General features: G+C 46.1%; 1 protein-coding gene across 18 annotated transcripts in view; it reads right to left on the reverse strand.

The window, feature by feature from the left end:
- CACNA1A (calcium voltage-gated channel subunit alpha1 A) overlaps positions 1 to 23,656 on the reverse strand; it is a 2,932,691-nt gene that overhangs the window by 1,574,796 nt on the left and 1,334,239 nt on the right. For all 18 annotated transcript variants that reach the window (XM_069604327.1, XM_069604317.1, XM_069604315.1 and 15 more), the window contains one exon: positions 9,635 to 9,747. In XM_069604327.1, the coding sequence (XP_069460428.1) occupies positions 9,635 to 9,747 (113 nt within the window). The remainder of the gene's footprint in view (positions 1 to 9,634; positions 9,748 to 23,656) is intronic.

Consider the following 23,656-nt stretch of genomic DNA (forward strand, 5'->3'; position numbering starts at 1 on the left):
GTTAACTTGTTGCATGCCAGCTTAGTTTCACAGGGCTTCCTCATCCCTTGTCGGTCTCGGCGGGGTGGGGATGTGTGTTTCGACAAAGTTCGCAGCCTCCTCAGGGTATGTAAAGAAATACACTTTGTTCTGATGCTGGATTTTGAGCCTTGCGGGGTGGAGCATAGCATACTGTACTTGTCTTTCCCGTAACAGTTTCTTGACCCCCGTAAAAAGCTTCCTCTCTTGTTGTACTGCTAGAGTAAAGTCTGGAAAGATACGTATGATGTTTGCGTCCCATCGTAGCTCTTGTTTCTCTCTGGCTGTTCTCAGGATCAGATCTCTATCCCTATAGTTCATGAGACGAGCTATTATTGGCTTAGGGTATGCCCCAGGTTTCGGTTTTGGAGCCAGCGATCTGTGTGCCCTTTCCACAATGAACATAGTTGACCAGCCAGGGTCCCCCAGGAGACTGCGCAGGAGGTCTTCTGTAGTTTTCTCCATCAAACCTTTAATTGCTTCCTCCGGAACTCCCACTATGCAAATGTTGTTTCGCCTGGATCTCGCCTCCAAATCTTCACACTTGGTTTTCACTGTCCCCATTTCAATTGCCATTGTGGCCACCGTGGTCTTCAAGGTTGCAAGTTCATCCTCTGTGCTTGAAATCCTTGTTTCAGCCTTCGTCATGCGGGACGTTGTTTTTTCCAGTTGTGTTCTAATGTTTGCCACATTTGCTGTTATTCCGTCCAATTTATCGTTTAGTGCTGAGAAGCCCTTCTGCATGGCCTGGAAAACTGCCTGAGAGTCCATCATCGACCCTGCAGGGGTTTGTTGTTCTTGCGTAGTGGTACCTCCTTCTATTTCGTGATATGTATCTTTCCGAACTGGTGTTGTATACTTGTCTATTGATCCTTTATCCTTCTTTCGGCCAAGGTTTCTGGGCATCGTATTTTGTGATTGAGGAATACGTAGATTGCCCTTGGGGTGTGTAGAAAGGTTCCAGTCAGCTTTAGCTCTTTTGAAGTTAGGCTGGATAATTCTGTGTGCATAAACCAATTTGGCTGGTCGGGAGGATTGTACTCTCCGGATTTTTTCAGAGAGGTACAGCGGTGCTGCTTTGGTGAGGCATCTATGGGTGATTGACAACATTTTGAAGAGGATATGTTCTCGTATTGGGAGCATTATTTTGGATCACCAGCATTTTTTTGATATTAGCAGTCGAAGTGCCAGCAAACAGTGTGTTACGGTAGTCCAATCTGGAAACTATAATTGCTCAGGCGATTGTCGGACAGCTGTCATCAGATAGGAACGGTCTAGCGGCATTACTCAATTTAATAGTTTATGCGGCAGAGGAGGAGGGCAATGTCCAAGGAAGAAAGAATGTCAGGATGGTTGAAGCTGACAGTGGTCATGGGAGCGCTGGAATTTTGGCCAGAAGTGTCTAGAGGGAAGGGGTGACATTGCATGTCGAGGTGGGGGGGCAAGAAGGGGCCATGGGACATGTTGACGGTGAATGGTGTGCGTTTGGAAATGTTGGTGGGCTCAGGTTCCTCTTACCATGATCTCTCCAGAAGTGTACAGAGAGAACTTTGGGAAGGAGGTATCTACTCTCAAACCTCTGGACATTAATCCCAGTGTGTATGGTCAAGTACCCATAAAAGTATTGGGGTATGAATGAGTGTGAATTTAATTCAAGGGGCATAGCATGGAAGGAAAATTGTATGTGGCACATAAAGGTGCAAGTGTTTTGGGGTGGGATAGGCAAACGGCACCTGACATAGAAATATGTCCTGGGAAGAGTGTGCCTGTGCTTACTGTGGAGGAAGTGTTGGGTGACGTTATGTCTGGGCAGTATTTGTGCAACAAGTATCCCACAGTGTTTGAGGAGCGACTAGGTACGTTGCATGGATTTTCACACAAAATTGTTTTAAAAAGGGGGGCAGTGCCGAAGGTACACAAGGTCAGAGGTGTTCCCATTTTGGCCAGGGAATGGTTGAAGTTGGAATTGGAAAAGTTGAAGGAGGCGGGGATCATAGAGGAGATTGAGAGTTCCGAGTGGTTATCCTATGTGGTGTTAGTGCAGAAACAGGATGGTGGATTAAGGATGTGTGTGGACCTTAGGGAGCTTAATTCCAATATTTGGGTGTATCGTCATCCGCTCCCCAACATCAATTAATTGCTGTTGACAATGGGACACGCAGAGTGATTTTCCACTTTTGATCTGTCATCGGCTTATCATCAGATTAATTTGCCTGAGGAATCGCGGCCGCTGACTTCATTAGTGACGCCTTTTGGGGCATACAGGTTTCGCCGTATGCCATTCGGTTTGGCATCCGCGTCTGCAGTTTTTCAGCGTTTGATGCAGGAATTATTTGGGAGTGTGCCGGGTGTGAGCTATTTTCAAGATGACATTTTAGTGTGGTGCAAGAACAAAAGGGAACATGGCGAGAGGGTGCATCAGATCATGCAAATTCTGCAGCAGAGTGGCTTGACGGTGAAGTTATTGAAGTGTCATGTGGGGGTGCCCAGTGTGACTTATTTGGGGCACACACTCGATGTCAGTGGCATAAAGCCCAGGGAAGGGTTGGTTACAGTTACGAGGGAGGCCCCTTCGCCAGTGAATAAGGACCAACTCAGGTCGTTCTTGGGTATGACTGAGTAGTACGTCAAGTTTATACCTTTGTATGCAGAGAAGACTGTGGGAATGCGTGCTTTGTTGAAGAAGAATGGCAGGTTTGAATGGTCTCAGGAGTGTCAGGCTGAATTTGTTCAATTGAAAGAGGATGTAGATAGGGCGCCATCTTTGAAGTCACTTGACCCAAAGAACAAGACGGTGCTCACTGTGGATGCCAGTGATGTCGGCTTAGGGGCAGTTTGGGAGCAGTGGCAGGATGGTGTGTGCAAGCCGACTGCATTTGTGTCCAGGGTACTTAGGGATGCTGAGTAACGGTACGCAGTCATTGAGAGGGAGGCGTTTGCTGCTTCTTGGGCCTCAAAGCATTTTAGGACATTTCTCTGGGGTATTCCATGTGTCATCAGGACAGACAACAAACCACTTGTATATGTACTCACCACCAAAGGTGTGGGGTCGGTGTCCGCTAGGATTGCGAGGTGGACGGTGGATCTGCAAGAATTTAATTTTAGGGTGGAGTACTCACCAGGCAAAAGGAATGTGGTAGCAGATTGTTTATTACGATTGCCGGTGGAGGCACCGGAAGTGCAGGGGGAGTGTGATGTATTCACTCAGGTGGCGTGTGTACTTCCCGCTGTGGATAAGGATGAGTGGGTGAAAGAATCAGCCAAGGATGCAGAGTTAGATGATCTACCTCATGGCTGGAAAGCGATCAAGGGTAGGGAGGAAGGTAATGGGTACATGCAGGTTTTGAGTGAATTGGCGGAGGGACCATGAGGTGTCATGGTAGTGTGAGAGCAATGCTTGTTGAGCTGGCGCATGAGGGGCATTTAGGTAGGTCCCTGACCAACAGGAGGTTGCAGGAGGCATATTGGTAGCCGGCTATGGATGAAGAGGTAGAGGTGATGGTGAAAGGGTGTGTGGCATGTGCCATGAGTGATAAGAGCAAAAGTGGCATGCCGCAACCTGTGTACTCGTTAGATGTTCCCAATCAGGTGTGGTACAAGCTGGCGTTGGACATCATGGGCTCCATGGAGTGTTTAGAGGGTGGTCTGAAGTTTGTGGTGGTGCTGGTGGACTATACTTCGCAGTGGGTTGAGACTGCTGCTTTTGAAACAATAACCATGGATAAGGTGATTGCTTTTCTCAAAAGGATATTTGACAGGGAAGGTGTACCAGCAAGCATGGTCACAGACAACGGGGTGCAATTTGTGTCCCATCAAATGCAGGATTTCCGGAGAAATAATGGTATCAGGCACCATGGGCAACCTTATAATCTGTGCGCCAATGGGTTGGTGGAAAGAATGAATGGTTTTTATGAAGGGGCAATTCAGCTGCCATTGCCAATGGTTTGTGTTGGCAGGAGGTGGTTTCAGAGGCTTTGACAGCATATAGGCGGACTCCTTCGATGTTTACAGGGAAATCACTGTTTGAACTCATGAGGGGACGGATGGCTGGCGACAATGGGGGTGTGTTGCAAAGGGTGCGTCCACCCCAGAATCGCTTGAGAGCACAGTAGAGTGGGAAAAGACCCATTAAGGTAGAGATGGGTGATCGGGTTTGTGTGAAAAACCCTAGGATTTTCCCAAAGGGGAGGAGTGCATTTATGTCCCTGCGTGTACCACTCTTGTCTTCTCAATCTGGACTACTGTGCCAGGATCCCCTTTGATCTCCCCAACTATGCTTTCTGTCCTCTTGATAAGATCATTAACTGTGCAACCAGGACACTCTCTTTGAACTCTCTCACGTCACATCGACTTCGTACCATCACCAGGCTGGATGGCTGATGATGCGAAACAGGGACAGATACAAATTTCTTGTCCTGGTTCACAAATCTATCTAGGGTAAGGCATCAGCATATCTATCCTGCCACATCCAACTCTACAAGCCTTCTCATATTCTCTGCTCTGCCTCTCTGACTACCCTTGTGGCACCTCGCCCTCCCTTGTGCGTCCTCTTGCTTCCAGCCTTTCTCTCTTCTTGCTGCACTTGCATGGAATTCCCTTCCCCTGGACATCGGAGAAACAGTCCACACACTTTTGTTCAACCCCAAACAACCTACCTCTTATCTGCCTTCTAGCTAACATGTTTCCTTTACCTCAAACCTTCCTCTGTCCCTCACTTTCTCTGCCTCCATTCTAGTACTTCATACATCGTTGTTGCATCCCTAACACTACCACCTATCTGTTCTCCTGCTGATCCATGTATCCACCCGTGCACTGGCCACAGTAACTGGTCCATATACTCCCCCCACAACCTGATCAGAATGTCACTCAAACTCACCTCATTGTAAGAAGTTCACTGCTTCCTGCAAAATATGATTTCTCATCTGTCATCAAAAGAGCATTGTTCCTTCCTGTATATATAAATAATATATAAGTAGGAAAGTCCATTTGAGCAAAGTCACAGATTCGAGAAGGCCACATAGTAGCCATCGCTGGAAGTTAACCTCCAGTTCTGAGCCACAACAGCAAGACATTCCATTCCGGGTATGCAAATTAGCCAATATGCAAACCTTTTTCTCTCGAAAATTGTCTTTGTCTTAGAGGGCAGTGCTGCTTTATACATAACTTAATCATCATTGAGGAAAAACCATCTCTGGTTCCGGAAGCACCTCAAAACCTTCCTCTTTTCATCTATCTTTGCTCCCCATCTCCCCTGCTGATCTGTTCTCTCTTGGCACTGTGCACCTGGCCACCCTCTGTCCCCCGGGCCCAGGTACCTGCTCACCCTGCCACACTCCTGCACTGCCTCCGGGCCACCCCTTGCACTGGGGTCTGTATCTGTACTCATACAGCCCCCCCCTTTTCTTCCTGCACTTATCAGACCTACCCTGTCTGCTGCCTTAAACCTAGCGCTTGCAAATTGCTGGCTGCACTACCACTGTTTGTTGCCTTTATTATTTATTTATTGTTATTTATCTGTTTCTCCTCTGCTTCGCACTTTCCACTTCTCCCACTTCCATGCACTTTTCCCCTCCCCCTCTCCCATGCACTTGCACGTTCTCAATGTCACTGGGCATAGTAAAATCGCTGTTTTGAAACACTTGTGTACGTGCACGATAGAAATAAAATATCAATATCAATATACCAAAACAGACATTTTGCAAGGCTGTGGTTGGAGCATTTGGCCACGTTTTCCCAACAACAAGCAAGTTATGGTGTGTTTAAAAAGGTCAATTTCCCAGAGAAAAGATTTGCATTTTGTCTAATTTGCATCCCCACAATGACTTGCTGCTGTGGCTCAAAGCTGAAGGTGAAAGTCCAGCGATGGCTACTAGGTGGCATTGTGGAATGTGTGACTTGGCTCAAACTGACTTTTCTACTATCACATTTCAGGTTAAAGGTTTTTTTTCAACCCTTTTTAAACCTGCCATAACCTTCATGGTGTTGTGATAAATCATATATAATTATATATTATTTGAATAGGAATTGCTAAGAGCAGTGTTGGCCTATAGACATTATTTGTCAACCTCTTTTTTGATCATCAGTACTGAGTGCCAGAGTTGAAATTCGTGTCTAAGATCCAATGGAGTTCTGGCACCTGAGACCAAATGCATGCCAAGGTCAAAGTATGGAAAAAAGGAGAAATAAGCAGTAAGGCATAGCCACTTTGCACATAAACAGCCACCACCAGTCCCAGAGATCTAAAGAAGGCATAGTATCAAAGTAAGACAGACACAAGTGATCACAGTTCAAGGGTGTTTATTAAACTGTATAAATGGGTGAGATAAACACCTAATCTAAACCTAACTCTAATATGGGAGCACGCTACGAGCATTAAATAATAATCATACAGTCCTTGTGGAGTCTTGTCAAATAAAAGGGCCTATACTAAAAGAAACCTATTGCCAATCATTACCGCCATACTACAAAAAGTGTGTGGGATAAAATTCACAAGAAAAGAAAGAAGTATTCACAAAATGATGAATCCAGATGTTTGGCCGGGGTCTCCCTTCCCCATGTTTTTAGCACGGGACATGGTGGGACTCTTGAGCACAGCACACTCCTGGGCCTGTCCGGTACAAATGTACAGTTCCTTTTCAATTATCAGGGCCTTCTGTACCCAAGTCTATTTCATGCAAAGTCTCTTGCTTCAGAGGGCCTGATGTATCGTACACAACAACAAAAGTTCCTTCGGTTAATCTTTACAGTGGGCGATTACTCCTCGCCCCTGGATCCCCCTCAGCTGGGCTCCGATCCTTCTCTCACAATAGCCTCCTTCCATCAGGCTTAAACAAACCATTCACTGTGGACATTCCTCAGTCAGGTTCACGTTTGTCGACACAATGTTCGCGGGTGTATGACTTTTTACCCCAATTCGTAGGCATCCCTCAGTCAGGTTCACATTTGCCATTAAATCTAAATATCATCATTTTGTAATCTTCGGGAATCTTAATGTCTTTTTAAACAATTGTGCAGCTTACTCTCTTCCTTTACGGTTTCCAGAAATACTTGCCAATTGAAACGAAGACTTTCAAAAGCTGATTACATCTCGCTGGGTTATTCGGTTTTCCCTATTACAGATGTTGGTTTTTACAAAATCACACAGCGTGTTCCCCTCTTCCAGGCGCAAACGCCTCCTTCCCAGATTCTTTAATCTTGTGCACACTTTCACCATGTGTCAAAGACCTTTGACTGTACAAGGGGTTTGACTTGACCCCCGTATGACCAATTTGACACTTTATCATGGCCTCCCAGAGGCCTCTTGGTCTTTGTAGTTTCGATAACCAAACAGTTCTTAATTCATTACTTTCTGTTGCCTTACAAGAGGCAATCGAATGGACGCCTACGGTGCGCCGGACCAGTCTATTTCGGGTACCAAGTTGGTTTTACAAAAAGATCTCTTTGTTATGATGTTGCCACTGCAAACTTGTGCCTAACACAGTTCGGTTCAGTATCATTCTCCTCCGACTCACCGGCTGTGTTGAACTCGCCGGTTTTTCTTCTGCCTCGGGAGTCAAGGACTGTACCACCGCGGCAAGCGCTTCTCCCTGCCCTGGCTATTAGTGTGGGAGAGCAGAGTGTACTGTTGACATTTGTCACACCACTCACCAGCTGCGATTCCCAGTCTTAAGTTTCCTTTTGCAGAGGCCTCATGAGTCTGGGTTGAAAATGGCAAGGGCAATTCCCTCCTGGTCGTCCTCTCAGCTCCCACCATCTTTCTCCACCATTTAAACTGCCGTCGTGGAATGGCTGCTTCCTCGTGCATTCGGCCTTGCTCAAAGTGTGCTCTTGTGCTCCGCCTTTTATCCCTGTGAGGAAGGGAAAGGGTAGTCAGGTGTGTATAGTTATCAGCAATTGGCTGACTCTGCCTGACCCTGGTGTTGAGCCATGTCAGGTAAACGGCTCTGGTGTTAATCCGTTTTCTTCCACGTGGTGAGAAAGTGTTTGTGTTGGGAAAGGGGGGAGGGTAATGTTTCTAAATACCCTGCTGGGCATGATGGGGAAAAGGTGTCATAAGGAAGGGGGTACAACGTCTCAACCTTTGGGGACCCACCTCTACTCCCGAAGACCCACCATCCAGGGGATCCTCCCGCACTGGTCCACTCCCAGGAACTGGATCCAATAGAGGTGGCGGTGTCCTGGCCATCTGGATGACAGATCACAGGGGACTAGCGGGGTAGGCACCTTCAGGTTTCTCACAGAGTGCACAACCAGTATGTACACTGTGCACAACTGTTTAATCATAAAAAATTACAAACCGTCCAATTTCAACAAACCATTGTCTGCTGGCACGGGGCAGTGGGACCACACTGCGTGCCTCCCTACCACACAGCTCAAAATTAGACCTGCTGATCTGCTCCAAGCCTTACTCGCCCAGAGGGATATCCATCCTTGCTACCAGTTGGGACCCATAAGGGTGATTTAAATACATAGGGCCTCATTACACGTAGGGCCTCATTACACAGACGGCGGTAAGGGTTAACGGTCACCGTTAATGGTACCGGTGACCGTTAACCCTTACCGCCTTACTGCGAGGTCCCTTTGCGGGTTGGAGACTTCTAACGTCTGCTTTTTGCAGGCGTTAAAAACCAACCCGCAAAGGGACCAGGGAGCTAATTACGGTACCGCAATTTGTGGTGCCGTAATTAGCACCTTCCCCATTCCCATTAGGCCCTATGGGGGATGGGGGAATTACCGTCCCACCAACCTTGGAATAGGGCGGTAACTCCCCTTTTCTCCAAGGCGGTGCCAGTATTTTACCGGCATGGTCCAAGGTGCTAATAGCACCTTGGTCCACCACCGTCCGTGTAATGAGGCCCGTAGTGAGGTAAGAGTTTACCGGTACCGGTAAGGACACCGGTACCGGTAAACCCTTACCGCCTTACTACGAGGTCACTTTGCGGGACCCGACATTAACGCCTGGTGTAAACCAGCTCTTAAAGTTGGGACCCGCAAACGGACCATGGTGCTAATTACGGTACCGCAATTTGCGGTACCGTAATTAGCGCCTTCCCCATTCCCATAGAACCCTATGGGGCAAAAATGGGAATGGGGAAGGGCAATGAAGGAAGGCGGAATTACCGCCTTCCCAACCTTGGAATAGGGCGGTAATTCCCCTTTCTTCCAAGGCGGTACCGGTAAATTACCGGCATGAACCATGGTGCTAACAGAACCATGGTTTACCGCACTACGTGTAATGAGGCCCATACCGGGTCCAGAAGGGGTTGAGTCACTTAAGACGATCCACTGACTACCAATATGTTGACATTGTACAAAACGTCTCAATAAATAAGAGAGAAAGAGCGACTTGTGCATTGATGGACAGGGTGGACCATGGGGCAGAGAGTAAAAGTGGTATAGATAGATGAGGCAGAGGAAAGAAAAGACATAGGAAAGATAAGAGCAAGCGATCGATAGAAGGAAGACGATGGGGAATAGATAAAGGAAAAGTGTGTGAAAGCAAGAGTATGGAAAGAGAAATGGAATGGGGAAAGGGAGATGTGTGACAAAGATAACTGAAAAATAGAAAAAGTAGACGAGAAAGAGAGGTTCACGTACTGCCTTCAAGGAGACTTACTTTGTAACTTTGAAGATTCGCAATAACCTGAGAGCTCGTAACACACTGATTCCAAAAGATGTTCCGGGTTTCACGACAGACCATATCACCTCGAAGATGCTTCCGATGATGACCTGTTGTACGAGAAAGAATAAGCAAAGTTACTTACGCATGAACTTAGTTCTTCCTTTTGAGCCTTCATTAAATTCAAGGCTGAATAGATATGAATATGGGTGGAAAGTTGGAACACATTTTCTTAATATTAAGTCAAAAATCCATTTAAAATAATGGGTGATACCCATTTTACTTTCTATTCTTTTTTTTATGTTCCTCTATAAAAGCAGCATGGTGCTGTAGATAGAGAAAATGATACCTGTTATTATTATTATTAAGGTATTTGTTGAGTACTTTACAAGTCATGGAGGGAGGATACAATGAGGGAAGTCGAGACACATGGCAGAGGAGAGCTACCAACGGTGGAGAAGGAGGACAGGGAATTTGGCAGCAAGGGATCTACAAGCAACCAGGGGAGGAAATGGGGTTAGCAGATAACACAATCTCAGGTTAGGTAGGGAGTGTATGGTGCGAAGACCAAGGTGTTAGGAAGGACGCATTCCTTGACGAGGAGAGCCTTGAGCTCCTGAAATGTAGGAGCGAGGTGGCTTGTTTGGTATTAAATTTGACCTGTTAATGCAGCACAACTATTGCATCATACAGTGAAGTATCTGTTTATTTTTCCGAGAGAGGAGACGAATATCTGTCTATCCTACTTAAGGGCATCTCTTCAGTCCTGAATTAAGCAGAGAAGAGAGAGTTTTGTTCATTAATGCAATGATGATACACATGTGTACCAGGATTATAAATAAGTAGCTCTTTCTTTTCCAATATGGTATCTTCATACACTGGTCATGTGTGTTTAAACAAAAACAAAAGAGTTATAATGACATATCCTAAAACAGTTATGGTGCAGGTGTAAGAATTAATAGGAATGAGTTTTGAAGATGTGGTGTAAGGGGTCAGGAGTAGGTTTATAAAAAAGAACATTCAGAATCATACAATTCATTCATACATGAATTCAGAAGATAGTTAACACTGAATAGAACAGCAACCACACCCCAACCTCGGGAATAAGGAGAAGACAGGAAAACAAGAAAATGCAGCGTTTGATGACAAGCTCAATCTGAACAGAATGTGTAAAGATGCTTGACCTACCCTCTCTTGCATCTGACTAAAGACAGTAATTCTTAGCGAAAGTGTGGATTAACTTTCAGGTTGGGCTTTACCTATCTGAGCAATGTGAATATGTCGAAGAAAGCACCACTAGCCTTTAATTCTTGTAGAATGGGCCCTGGGTTTAATTGGAAGTTATATATTAGCTTTATGTCAGCAGGTATGCAAAATACTACATATCTGAAAGCAAATTGCTTTCATCCCGAAAAACCTGGGCTTCTATTCAGGTTTACACACTTCTAATTATCAACACTTACTTTGATTTTCAACATTCTTTAGTTAGTTATAGTGTTATGTTTGTATTTCGCCAAATCACAACCAAAGTGTTTTCAGAGCACTGGCTTGTCTGGGAGTTGGTGTATGGTACCCAAGTTAGTGGTATCCAGACTGTAGACGGCAAAGGAAGAGGAATAGTGAGAAGATAAGCAAATTGGAAAGAGGAAGCACGTGCCATAGAAGTAGGGAGGGGGTAATGTAGAACAAGGAAAGAAATGTTTTGTGATACCTTAGTGGAATATATATCCATTGATGTGGACCATAGATCAGAATCCAGGAAGAAATATACATTCTAACAGGGTGCGCTCCCAAGTGGCTACAAGTGGAGGACTGTTGGGCTGAGGTGCTGCTGTTTTTCCTCTCTGCCCACCTTTGCCTTCGCCGTCCCCAAGGGGAATCCTACTATGTCTCGCAACACGGACTGTTCCGTGTAAACTACACGGACCAAACGCCACCTTGTGTTCTTCTGGCCCTGCCCCCGCCCGCGGTGCAAGCCTACAACTATCCACTGACACGGGTACCTGCGTGCACACCGAAGTGGCTACAAGTGAACTGTTGGGCTGAGGTGCTGCTGTTTTTCCTCTCTGCCCACCTTTGCCTTCACCTTCGCCGTCCCCAGGAGGAATCCTACTATGGCTCGCAACACAGACTATTTCGTGTAAACTACACGGACCAAAGTAAATACTTTATAGTCTCACTCTTATGTTGTAGTCCTCGTATTCTAGTTTGCCTCGAGGACTTGTTGCTAGTTTGCCTCGAGGACTTGTTGCTCGCCTAAAGGACTTCTTCATAAGTTTGCTGGTTCTTTTGCAGCGCCACCTTGCGTTCTTCTGGCCCTGCCCTCCCTGCAAGCCTACAACTATCCACTGACACACGCACTCGCGTGCGCACCCAAGTGGTTACAAGTGGTAAATTCTAGCTCCCCTGTCCATGACCCAAATGTAATACCCGGGGTCATAAATATTGACCCCGAAATAAATGTACATTATGGTATTCAGAGTAAGAGCAATGCATTTGCAATTGATAGCCTTCAGCATGGGGGGGCAGTAGGTTCATTCAATGAAGCTGAAACATTCCCGGATGGTGAGTATTCTTTCCCAGAAATGACACGCGTATTGAATCTGCTAGACAAGGGGCATGAGCAAACTCATTGGGAAAGAAGGACAATGAAAAATACACTGGTTGAAATTATGGCAAAATTAAATAAAATGGATGGAGTGATGTTTACATGTGACATAATAGCGTCTTTGTTAATGGAACAAAAAAAACCTAGTTGCGAATTATGTAAGATCTTGCCGCCCTGCGAGGCTCCCTCTCAGCCCACATTTCTAGACAGGCACGGTGACATTGGGGTAGGGGGAACCACAAACCCTGGTAACCCCGAAGAGCTTGTACTAGCCCCAACCTGTGAAGGAGAGGGTAAAGGGGAAGATAAGAAGTCCGGGAGCCTAATGAAGGAAGTAGCTACAAATACTAAGAAAATTACTGAATTGTTATCTATGGTAACAAATCTCACGGATGCAATAAAATCTTTGCATCGTACGCAATGTATGGAGACTACGTTTAGTTCCTCATCTCAGGAGGATATTGTAACACAGGACATCCTTCTAACCTGATAGATCTGATAGACTTGGATACGAAAGTTGGTAAGCCTGGCATTCTAAGTAATTGAAAAGAATGGGAGGGGAGACCCATATTGACGGAAGCCCCATTGTGGTACTCACTCGCAAAGAAAGACGCTCTGCGGTGTGCCTAGAGAAATACAAGGCAAAGCAAAACAAAAATTCCAAAATAAATCGAAATAAAAATGAAAAGAAACAGAAAAACCAGTCTAGTGACGATGTCCTGAAGGACCTCCACCAGCTGGACGAGGAATCTAAATCCCTCCTAGACATAATGCAAATAACAAAAGAAATGTATAATCCCGATCCTACAGGGAATAATGCTCAGAAAGAGAACAAAGGAACCATACCTTTGGGGCCCACTAGGGTTACCCTGTACCCAACAGGTTTAAAGGAGAAAGAACCGTGCATTGGCCTCTAATACACTAACTGAGGAAATGAGGCATAAGGGTACAAAGGGACCTAAAGTTATGGAAAGTAAAGAAACATACCAGTTGCTCTCGAAAAACTTGCAAGCTCAGGAGCATACCACATGGGTTGGGCCAGAAGTCCCAGAATCGCAAAGACACTCCTATCCTAAAATCAAATATATCTGAACAAAAGACAGGGCTCTTTAATAAAACCCAGAAGTGTTCAAGTGGAGGTAAAGAAGAAGGCTAAAGACTCCAAGCTCACCCCAAACCTGTCTAACGATCAGTTGGTTAGACCAAATACATTTTTGGAGGTATTTAATGAACAAATTACATCAGCCAAATCTGTGCCACTGAAAGAACCTAACGATCAAAAATTAGAACCAAGTGTTGCCCTCGAGGGTAAAGGATTGTCATACACAGGCGATATTGAAGTGCGGCTACCTTTGGATCGTTCTGCTCTTGCTTCTCCGATTAAAACCACAATAGAACTCACCCTATTACAACATTCAAATGCATTCCCAGTAAATAATGACATCGCAGTAGTTAAACCTGCAGTCGAGTCCAGTGTTAAACCTGGTTATGGTGCCAGTGATCCAATAACAATGGAGACTCAAAAACAGGGAACTCCCTTGGAAGTAGGAAGCAACTGTGGGAAACACATTGTGGTACAATCCTTACAGCATAATGCAGACTCAGAGGGTAACACTTTTAATCCCCCCTCTGACGGAGGATTTTGGTAAAATTTGCTGGCCAAGACCAATAATGACAGACTATCCAAGTCTATTTCTATTCTTTCTATATGATTATGGAGGGCCTCCCTATCTGAATAGAAACTGTGTGCTCTCTTTGTTCAGGGACGTTCCTAATTTAAGACTCCTTACATCAGCTGAACTAAAATGGATCGATTATATTCAACCTGAACATTTTGATTTTGTACGTATAGTCTTTCACTCTCGCACCGTGCACAACTTGGTTCTTAAGGAGATCATGGAACTGAATAGACTGGGATGTGACGCACAAGACTTTAACTTGGTAGTAAATACACAAATCGATGGCCCTATCTCAAATGGAAATAAGAGGGATGATCTCAGAGAAAGACTCGAAGGGTACAGTAGGAATTTTGGGGTGGGACCATATGTAAAGGTGGAAGAAGTGGGAGAAGTTAGGAAAGAGGGAAATGCTTATCAAAGTAATTGGCTTCCCCCCAAAACCGATGATGTCAACTCATGGATGTGGTTGGCACAAACCTTGAAGGATCCAGAAGCTGAATTAAAAAATTTAAAACTCTAGGGGTTACTCGCATTTAACATCCTCTAAAGAGATGTGTGCTGAACTAGTTACTAATAGTCTCATCTGTATACAGGAATCCTGGATGACATGCAAATTTCATATTGATGGGTTCGATTCGAGGTTCCAATTGGCATCCAAATGAAGTAGGGGTCGTCCCCTCAGGGGGGTTGATTCTCTCAGTAAGAATAGGGGAAGGTTTAAAAATCCTTGAGACTATTTCCCCGGTACCTGGGGTTTTGGCAGTGGTTTTGGAAATGACACAAGACATGGGGATAATGTATGTATTGGTGGTGAATATTTACTGTAACCCCCTTCATAATTTATCTAATAAAATCAAGTAGATTAACTCCCTCTTGGTTGACCTGAACATCAAATACAAAGGTTTACAGGTAGTAATCACTGGTGATTTGAATGCTGAAATTCCTATCTCAGACAATAGGAGTTTGAAATCGGAATCTAATAAGGGTATTCTGTCTTTTGTAGGAGGAGAGGAAGCCCAAACAATACAGGGAGGCCCCTAGCGGGCTGTTCTAGGAAAACACTTCAAGGTCATATATTGTTCACATTTCTCTCAAATTGGGGTTTACTTCACGCAAACCAACTGAAAAAGAGTTTGGATTCTAGTTATACCTGGTCGAATGGTATTGTAACGCTCACCTGATTCCCGCAGAGGCGCCGGTCTTGACTGGGTGAATGCCGTATCTTCAAAGGTGATGTGTAACACACGGTTGGCTCTTTGGGCTGGACCTCTGTGCACTGTATGTCTGACTCGAAGAGTAAGATGTCTTAAGTAAGTGAACGCCGAGCTCTCCATCTGCCTCGGGGCAGGGTGTCGTAACCAGTTTCTTCACTGGATAAGGGTGCAGGCCTCTTGACATCAGAGGACTGCTGTCCGTCGTTAACTGCACGAACGGTAAGTTCTGGGCACTTCAAATGTCTTAAAAGTCTTTTGTAATGATATCTCTTGTTTTGCAGGGTTCTGGCGATGGCGGATGGCGGGCTGATGAGAGTTGAGGATCGAACCCGCGTGAGGAATAGAAGCGCCTGGAAGCACGTAAGTAAGCGCTTGTAGCCTGCTTCACGATGCGCACTAACTGTCCCTTTTATCTTGCAGGTACAAGTTTGGAGCTTTAGAGAAGCTGAAGGGTGCTGGAATACCCACTGGATTCGGCGTGGGAAGGAGTAATGGCACGTGAGTAATAAAGTTGCCCAATGTCTTTAAACGCACCTTCTTTTGTCTTTCAGATGCGGGATGCAGCGCCGAAGGCCTCCGGAGCGTGCGAAGAGCTGGTAAGCTTTTGTCTTTCAGATGCCGGAAAGCAGTGCGAAGACCTCCGGAGCATGCGAAGAGTAGGTAAGCCTTTGTCTTTCAGATGCCAGAATGCAGCGCGAGGCGTTGGTGACACCCGATGGACCAGGTAAGAGATGCGCTGCCACTGAAGACCGTAGTGCTAACCTGTTCTTTCTTTGTCTTTACAGGTGCTGCTGAAGACTGGATTCCAGGATGGTAAGCCTTTGTTCCCTTAGGCCCAGGATCAGAAGCAGAAGACACGATGAGCGTTCTGCTGCAGAGAATGCAGAATAACACAAAGCAAGATTCATCCATCGGGAGTGGTTTAAATAGCCTCCTGTAGTGCTTAGGTGTCTCCTTCCACAGCCACGCCTAGGTAAGAAAAGAGTTCCTGCTTTCCAGAAGAGTTCCAGTGTTCTGAACCTAGGGAGTGGCTCCTGTCCCACCCAACAGGGAAAGTAGTCCCAAACAGAAGAGGATCAGGGGTTCAACTGGCAGGTAAGTAAGCAGCATGGTCTGCTGCAGGTAAGTCCACCCAAGCATTATGAGCCCGACGCTTCCAGCGCTGGGACTGAGCATCTTTATGAGCCTGGTGCCACTGGCGCCAGGACAGGGTCCAAAAGGTCCCAATTGGGACTGGCTGGCACTCGGAACCGGGGTTATGGGTCTGCTTCCAAGGGAGTCGGGCAAGTCCTGATCTTTTGGAAGCAGAGATCATGACAGCACCCCCCCCTCAAGGCCCCTCCCAAACTGGGCTTCTCCGGGGGTTTGGGCTTGTTAGGAAATGTTCGATGAAATCTTTTGATTAGACGAGGCGCGTGGACATATTCTGCAGGTTCCCAGGATCTTTCTTGGGGACCGTAGCCTTTCCAGTCAATCAGGTAAAATAGTTTAAATTTGGAGATCTTGGAATCCAGGATGCTTTTGACTTCAAACTCGAGTTCTCCATCAACTAGAATAGGTTTTGGAGATGTAGTTAGTCGGGTTTGAGGTTGCACGGGTTTTAATAGAGAGACGTGGAAGACCGGATGTGTCTTCATGTGAGGGGGCAAGTCCAACTTGACCGCTACTGGATTTACTATGGTAGTGATGGAATAGGGACCAAGGTATCTTGGGTTGAATGTGCATGGTCCTTTTAGAGGTAGATATTTGGTGGATAACCAGACTTGATCTCCTACTTGATATTGGGGGGCTTCCTTCCGATGTTGGTCTGCTCCTTTCTTGTATTGTTCTTTAGCCCTTTGAAGGTGAGAAACGGCTTCCTTAAAGGCTTGGGTGATTGTAGAATGCAGGTGGTCTACTGCTGGTGTTCCAAGATCTTGGAGTGGATCCAACTCCGAGGTTCGAGGGTGACTACCGTATAAAAGAAAAAACGGGGTCTTCCCAGTTCCCGAGTGGACAGAATTATTGTAGGCATATTCGGCTATCCAAAGGATATCTTTCCAAGTTTTTTCAGTTTGTTGTAGCATGCAGCGCAAATACTGTTCCAGAGTTTGATTCGTCCTCCCGGTTTGTCCGTCGGTTTGAGGGTGGTGGCTGGTCGAAAGTCTCACTTCAATTTGAGCCGACCGACAGCAACTTCGCCAAAAATGAGAAATAAATTGACTACCTCGATCCGAAATTAGAACTGAAGGAAAACCGTGCAGTCGGACGATGTTTTCGAGAAATTCTCGGGCCAGAGTTGCTGCTGTTGGTAAGCCTTTGAGTGGAATGAAATGCGCCATCTTGGAGAATAGGTCCACGATTACTAGGATCGTATTGTATCCGGAGCATGGAGGTAGATCGGTGATGAAGTCCATAGAAAGCGTATGCCAAGGGCGAGGCGGGATGTCAATAGGGCGTAAGAGGCCGGCTGGTTTTTCCTTTTGACTCTTGTTTTGGGCGCATACTCCACAGGACATTATAAAGTCTCTGATATCTTTTTTCCAAGACGGCCACCAGAAGTAGCGCTTGATCTTTTCCGAGGTCTTGGTCATACCGGGATGTCCTTCCATTAAAGAATCGTGATAACAAGAGATTACCTTTTTCTGTAAATCTGTGCTGGCGAGGTATAACCGCTCTTGGAAATATAATAGGTTGTCCTTCACCGTAAAGTCCTTTCCCTGCAGATGCCAATTCTGTATGTCTGCTGGAGTTACCAGTAGCCTGGCTTTATCCTTAACTTCCTCTATGGATTGTGTGGCGATTACAACTAGAATTCTTTGTTCGGGAATGATAGGTACAGGTTTAGGATTGATCAAATGTTCTTCCACTCCCATCCGAGAAAGGGCATCAGCTTTACCGTTTTTTGTACCAGGTCGATAGGTAATTATGAAGTCAAACTCGGCAAAGAATAGTGCCCAACGGAGTTGCCTAGAGGATTGAGCTTTTGCGGTTTTCAAATATTGCAGGTTTCGGTGATCTGTAATCACAGTAACGGTGTGTCGGGCCCCCAGAAGATAATGCCGCCAAGCCTTAAAGGCGGACTTGATAGCTAGAAGTTCCTTATCAGTAATAGTGTAATTGTTTTCAGGAGGCGAGAATTTGCGGGACCAAAATGCCACGGGATGCAACTGATTGGTTACTGGGTCCTTTTGTGATAGAACTGCCCCCATGGCAAGGCTCGAAGCATAAGTTTCAACGATGTAGGGGAGTTCTGGGCGAGAATGTTTTAAGATCGGTACAGAGATAAATCTAGTCTTCAAATTCTGGAAAGCTTGTTCTGCCTCGGTAGACCATTCAAAACGTTTGTTTTTCTTTAACAAGGCGGTGATGGGCTGGACTATTCGAGAGAATTTGGGGATAAACCTGCGGTAAAAGTTAGCCAAGCCTAACATGCTTTGAACACCTTTTACGGAGGATGCGATGGCCATTTGAGAATTGCATCGACCTTCTTTGAATCCATACGCACTCCGCTAGGTGATAATATGAATCCCAAGAATTCAACTTCAGTCACATTGAAAACACATTTTTCCAACTTAGCGAAATGTTTGTGTTGACGCAATCTCTCGAGGACCATTTTCACGTGTTTCCGATGTTCAGTTTCCGATGAAGAATAAACGAGGATGTCGTCAATGTAAACAACAACACACACATCTATGAGCTCTCTGAGGACATCGTTCATAAAATATTGAAAGGCGGCCGGGGCGTTGCAAAGTCCGAAGGGCATGACCTGATATTCAAATAGCCCATACTTGGTGCGGAAGGCCGTCTTCCATTCATCGCCCTCTTTTACTCGTACCAAGTGGTAGGCTCCTCTATGAGCCAGCTTTGTATATATGCATGCTTTTCTGACTTGGTCCAGGAGTTCAGGGATCAAAGGTAACGGATATCTATTCTTAACAGTGATCTGGTTCAGGGCGCGATAATCTATACAAGTTCTAAGGTCCCCTTCTTTTTTTGGAACGAAGAACAAAGCTGAGGAAGCAGGGGACTTGGAAGGACGAATAAACCCATTCGCTAGGTATTGATCCATGTATTGTCGGAGGTGAAGATTCTCAGGCTCGGTGAGGGCATAAATTCTACTACAAGGAGGAGTAGATCCAGGTATCAGGTCTATCTGGCAGTCATAAGACCTATGAGGAGGTAGAGAGTTAGCCTGATCCTTCCGGAAAACATCTTGGAATTCTAGGTATTCAGGAGGTAACTGGGGAGCCTCTGAGGAAATTGCTGCCAGTGCAACACCAGGTCGAGGGTGACAAGTAGAAACACATTCTGGAAACTGAACCGTTCTTGCTCGTCAATCGATCTGAGGATTGTGCTTCTCTAACCAAGGAATTCCTAGAATAATCTGAAACTGAGGGGCCTTGATCACATCAAACACGATCTTCTCATGGTGTCCATCTTGACTTACTAGCGTCACTTCTTGGGTGGTATGCGTTACTGGTCCGGAGGCTATCTCCGTACCATCCACCGTAGTAATGACATCCTTTACAGCCTTTGGACAAAGAGTCAGATTCATCCTCAAAACCATTTCATGATCCACATAATTGCCGATGGCACCGCTGTCGACGTAAGCTTCAATCGCATGTAATCGATCCGGATTTTCAGGGCTAGGTATCACGAAATGCGAGGTCACGGAACTGGTTTTAACGCTCGGCAAGAGGACCTCTATTCTTGTCGGGCGAGGTCGTTTCCCTGCTCAGAGTTTGTGACCCTGGTAACTGCAGCTTCTACTGCCTTCTTGGCTGGTTTCACCGGACAGTCTCGAAGAAAGTGCCCCGAGTTTCCGCAATAGAGGCATAATTGCAGCTGTTTTCTCCTTTCCCGCTCCTTTTGTGTTAGTGGTCCTTTCAGGCCCCCTATTTGCATGGGTTCCCCGGAGTCTACTCCTTTGGTAGGAGTTGGTGGTTTGGAAAATACTCGAGCATAAAACTTGGAACGATCGGCCTTCCTGTTCTGCAGTCTGTGGTCAATTTGAACGAGTAAGTCAATATAGTCCGAACAGTCTTGCGGGGGATTCACTACTTGGGCTAACACATCTTTGAGCTCTCCACGTAGACCTCTATAAAACAGCGTAATCCTTTTGTCCTCAGGCCATCGAGTTTCCACTATCAGTCTGTTGAAAGACGCAATATAAGCCAAAAGGTCTTGATTACCCTGTCGCAATGAAAGGGGCTCATTGTCCAAGGCCTGCCCCTGTGAATGTCTTGCAAACAGTTTTTCCATACTGAGCTGAAAAGCTTGAAAATCATGGAGAACCGGATCATCTTGATTAACTAGAGGGATCGACCAGTCTGCCGCATTGCCACTAAGGTACGAAAGCATGAAAGCTACCTTAGCTTGATCAGTTGGAAAGGCTGCTGGCCGGCATAAGAAGTGCAACCGGCACTGATCAATAAATACTGCAAACCTCTTTGGGTCACCAGAAAATCGTTCGGGCGGAGCCAGAGGTACATTCCCAGGTAGGTTGATCTGCACTGGGTTCGTAGAGGATGTTGAAGGAAGATTTGCCCCTGATGTGGGTAACAGAGTTTGTCCGGCTTGTGTCTGTAGCAATTGTCTAGCGAGATCGTCTGTTCGCTCCTTGGAAATAATCAGTTCCCGTCTTAGAGCATTTGTTTCCTGACGGGCTGCATGCACTTCTGCTCTTAGTTCCCCAAGTAACTGGGCTAGCTGGTCGGTATCCGAGGTTTCCATAGCGCCTGGGTGGGAGTTTTGCGGTGGGCTTTGTGTTCTGTAACGCTCACCTGATTCCCGCAGAGGCGCCGGTCTTGACTGGGTGAATGCTGTATCTTCAAAGGTGATGTGTAACACACGGTTGGCTCTTTGGGCTGGACCTCTGTGCACTGTATGTCTGACTCGAAGAGTAAGATGTCTTAGGTAAGTGAACGCCGAGCTCTCCATCTGCCTCGGGGCAGGGTGCCGTAACCAGTTTCTTCACTGGATAAGGGTGCAGGCCTCTTGACCTCAGAGGACTGCTGTCCGTCGTTAACTGCACGAACGGTAAGTTCTGGGCACTTCAAATGTCTTAAAAGCCTTTTGTAATGATATCTCTTGTTTTGCAGGGTTCTGGCGATGGCGGATGGCGGGCTGATGAGAGTTGAGGATCGAACCCGCGTGAGGAATAGAAGCGCCTGGAAGCACGTAAGTAAGCGCTTGTAGCCTGCTTCACGATGCGCACTAACTGTCCCTTTTATCTTGCAGGTACAAGTTTGGAGCTTTAGAGAAGCTGAAGGGTGCTGGAATACCCACTGGATTCGGCGTGGGAAGGAGTAATGGCACGTGAGTAATAAAGTTGCCCAATGTCTTTAAACGCACCTTCTTTTGTCCTTCAGATGCGGGATGCAGCGCCGAAGGCCTCCGGAGCGTGCGAAGAGCTGGTAAGCTTTTGTCTTTCAGATGCCGGAATGCAGTGCGAAGACCTCCGGAGCATGCGAAGAGTAGGTAAGCCTTTGTCTTTCAGATGCCAGAATGCAGCGCGAGGCGTTGGTGACAGCCGATGGACCAGGTAATGGATGTGCTGCCACTGAAGACCGTAGTGCTAACCTGTTCTTTCTTTGTCTTTACAGGTGCTGCTGAAGACTGGATTCCAGGATGGTAAGCCTTTGTTCCCTTAGGCCCAGGATCAGAAGCAGAAGACACGATGAGCGTTCTGCTGCAGAGAATGCAGAATAACACAAAGCAAGATTCATCCATCGGGTGTGGTTTAAATAGCCTCCTGTAGTGCTTAGGTGTCTCCTTCCACAGCCACGCCTAGGTAAGAAAAGAGTTCCTGCTTTCCAGAAGAGTTCCAGTGTTCTGAACCTAGGGAGTGGCTCCTGTCCCACCCAACAGGGAAAGTAGTCCCAAACAGAAGAGGATCAGGGGTTCAACTGGCAGGTAAGTAAGCAGCATGGTCTGCTGCAGGTAAGTCCACCCAAGCATTATGAGCCCGGCGCTTCCAGCGCTGGGACTGGGCATCTTTATGAGCCTGGTGTCACTGGCGCCAGGACAGGGTCCAAAAGGTCCCAATTGGGACTGGCTGGCACTCGGAACCGGGGTTATGGGTCTGCTTCCAAGGGAGTCGGGCAAGTCCTGATCTTTTGGAAGCAGAGATCATGACAGGTATATACAGTTCCGCAATTGACGACATATTTATATCAGGTACCCTACTCAAAGTATGTAATTCTTTTGCCCTTATTAACAACACCTTCAGTGATCACACATTCCTTTTAATACAAATGAATATCAGATTACTAGAGCAAAAAAGGTAACACTATAAGACAAAAACAGAAGTGAACACAACAAGGAACAGAATAACCTGGCACACGGGTAATGTGTTGAAGATAAACACAGCTCTTAATTTAGATTGCCAAGTACTACAGCTAGAGGAAAGATGGAAGCTATTCTCGAGTGAGGAATTTAGTACATATGTAGGGTAAATAATTACTAGCTCTATTAGCCCCAAGAGGAGAATCCTAGGTGTTAAGCACCCACATGTTTTCGACCATCTAGTTAAAGATCATAAAGAAATGTGCAACAAAAATATTCGGAAAATTAAAACCCTTCCTATTGATTGGGAGGGGAAAAATAAGCAAATTCATAAAGAAAAACAAAAACTGAAAAACAAAAAAATTGTCTACACTCACATAAGGCACAGATGCTACAATCAGGCGGCGAGGCTATGCTAAGAGCTCTTCAAGATGGTTCCTCCAAACATTTTTGGACGCTTATACACTCAATGGAATCTCCTCTTATGATGTCTCAAGTGAACAGTGTCCCAGAGGACTTTTGGGTAGGACACTTTGGGATTATCTATGCAGCAAATAATATTTCTCCTTCAACTACCCCTGGTATATATACAAACTCGACTGGGAGTGTTATTTTACAGAGGTTGAGACAATGGGCCTCATTACACGGAAGGCGGTAATGGTTAACGGCCACCGTTAATGGTAACGGTGGCCGTTAACCATTACCGCCTTACTACGAGGTCCCTTAGCGGGTTGGTGTTTTAACGCCTGCTTTTTGCAGGCGTTAAAAACCAACCCGCTAAGGGACCTCAGAGCTAATTACGGCACCGCAAAATTGCGGTGCCGTAATTAGCGCCTTCCCCATTCCCATAGAGCCCTATGGGGCAGAAATGGGAATGGGGAAGGGCAATGGCGGAAGGGGGATTTACCGCCCCACCAACCTTGGAATGGGGCGGTAAATCCCCTTTCCGCCAAGGCGGTGCCGGTAATTTACTGGCATGAGCCATGGCGCTAATAGCGCCATGGCTCACCGCCTTCCGTGTAATGAGGCCCAATGACCCAAATAAATAAATCAAATCCATCTAGAGCGGCAGGACCCAATGGTTTGGCAAACGTCCTTTTTAAGGCAAACCCGTTCCAGTGGGCAAATGTCTTGTTCTTGTTGTTTGGGAATATTGCTGTAACAAAACGCATTCCATTCTCCTGGAGAATTTCTTATGTTATACCCATATTCAAAAAGGGGGATAGAGGTGACCCAAATAACTACCGGC

The sequence above is a fragment of the Ambystoma mexicanum genome, chromosome 3q (genome assembly GCF_040938575.1).
Source record: "Ambystoma mexicanum isolate Mex_15411 chromosome 3q, UKY_AmexF1_1, whole genome shotgun sequence".
In the NCBI taxonomy this organism is placed as follows: Eukaryota; Metazoa; Chordata; class Amphibia; order Caudata; family Ambystomatidae; genus Ambystoma; species Ambystoma mexicanum.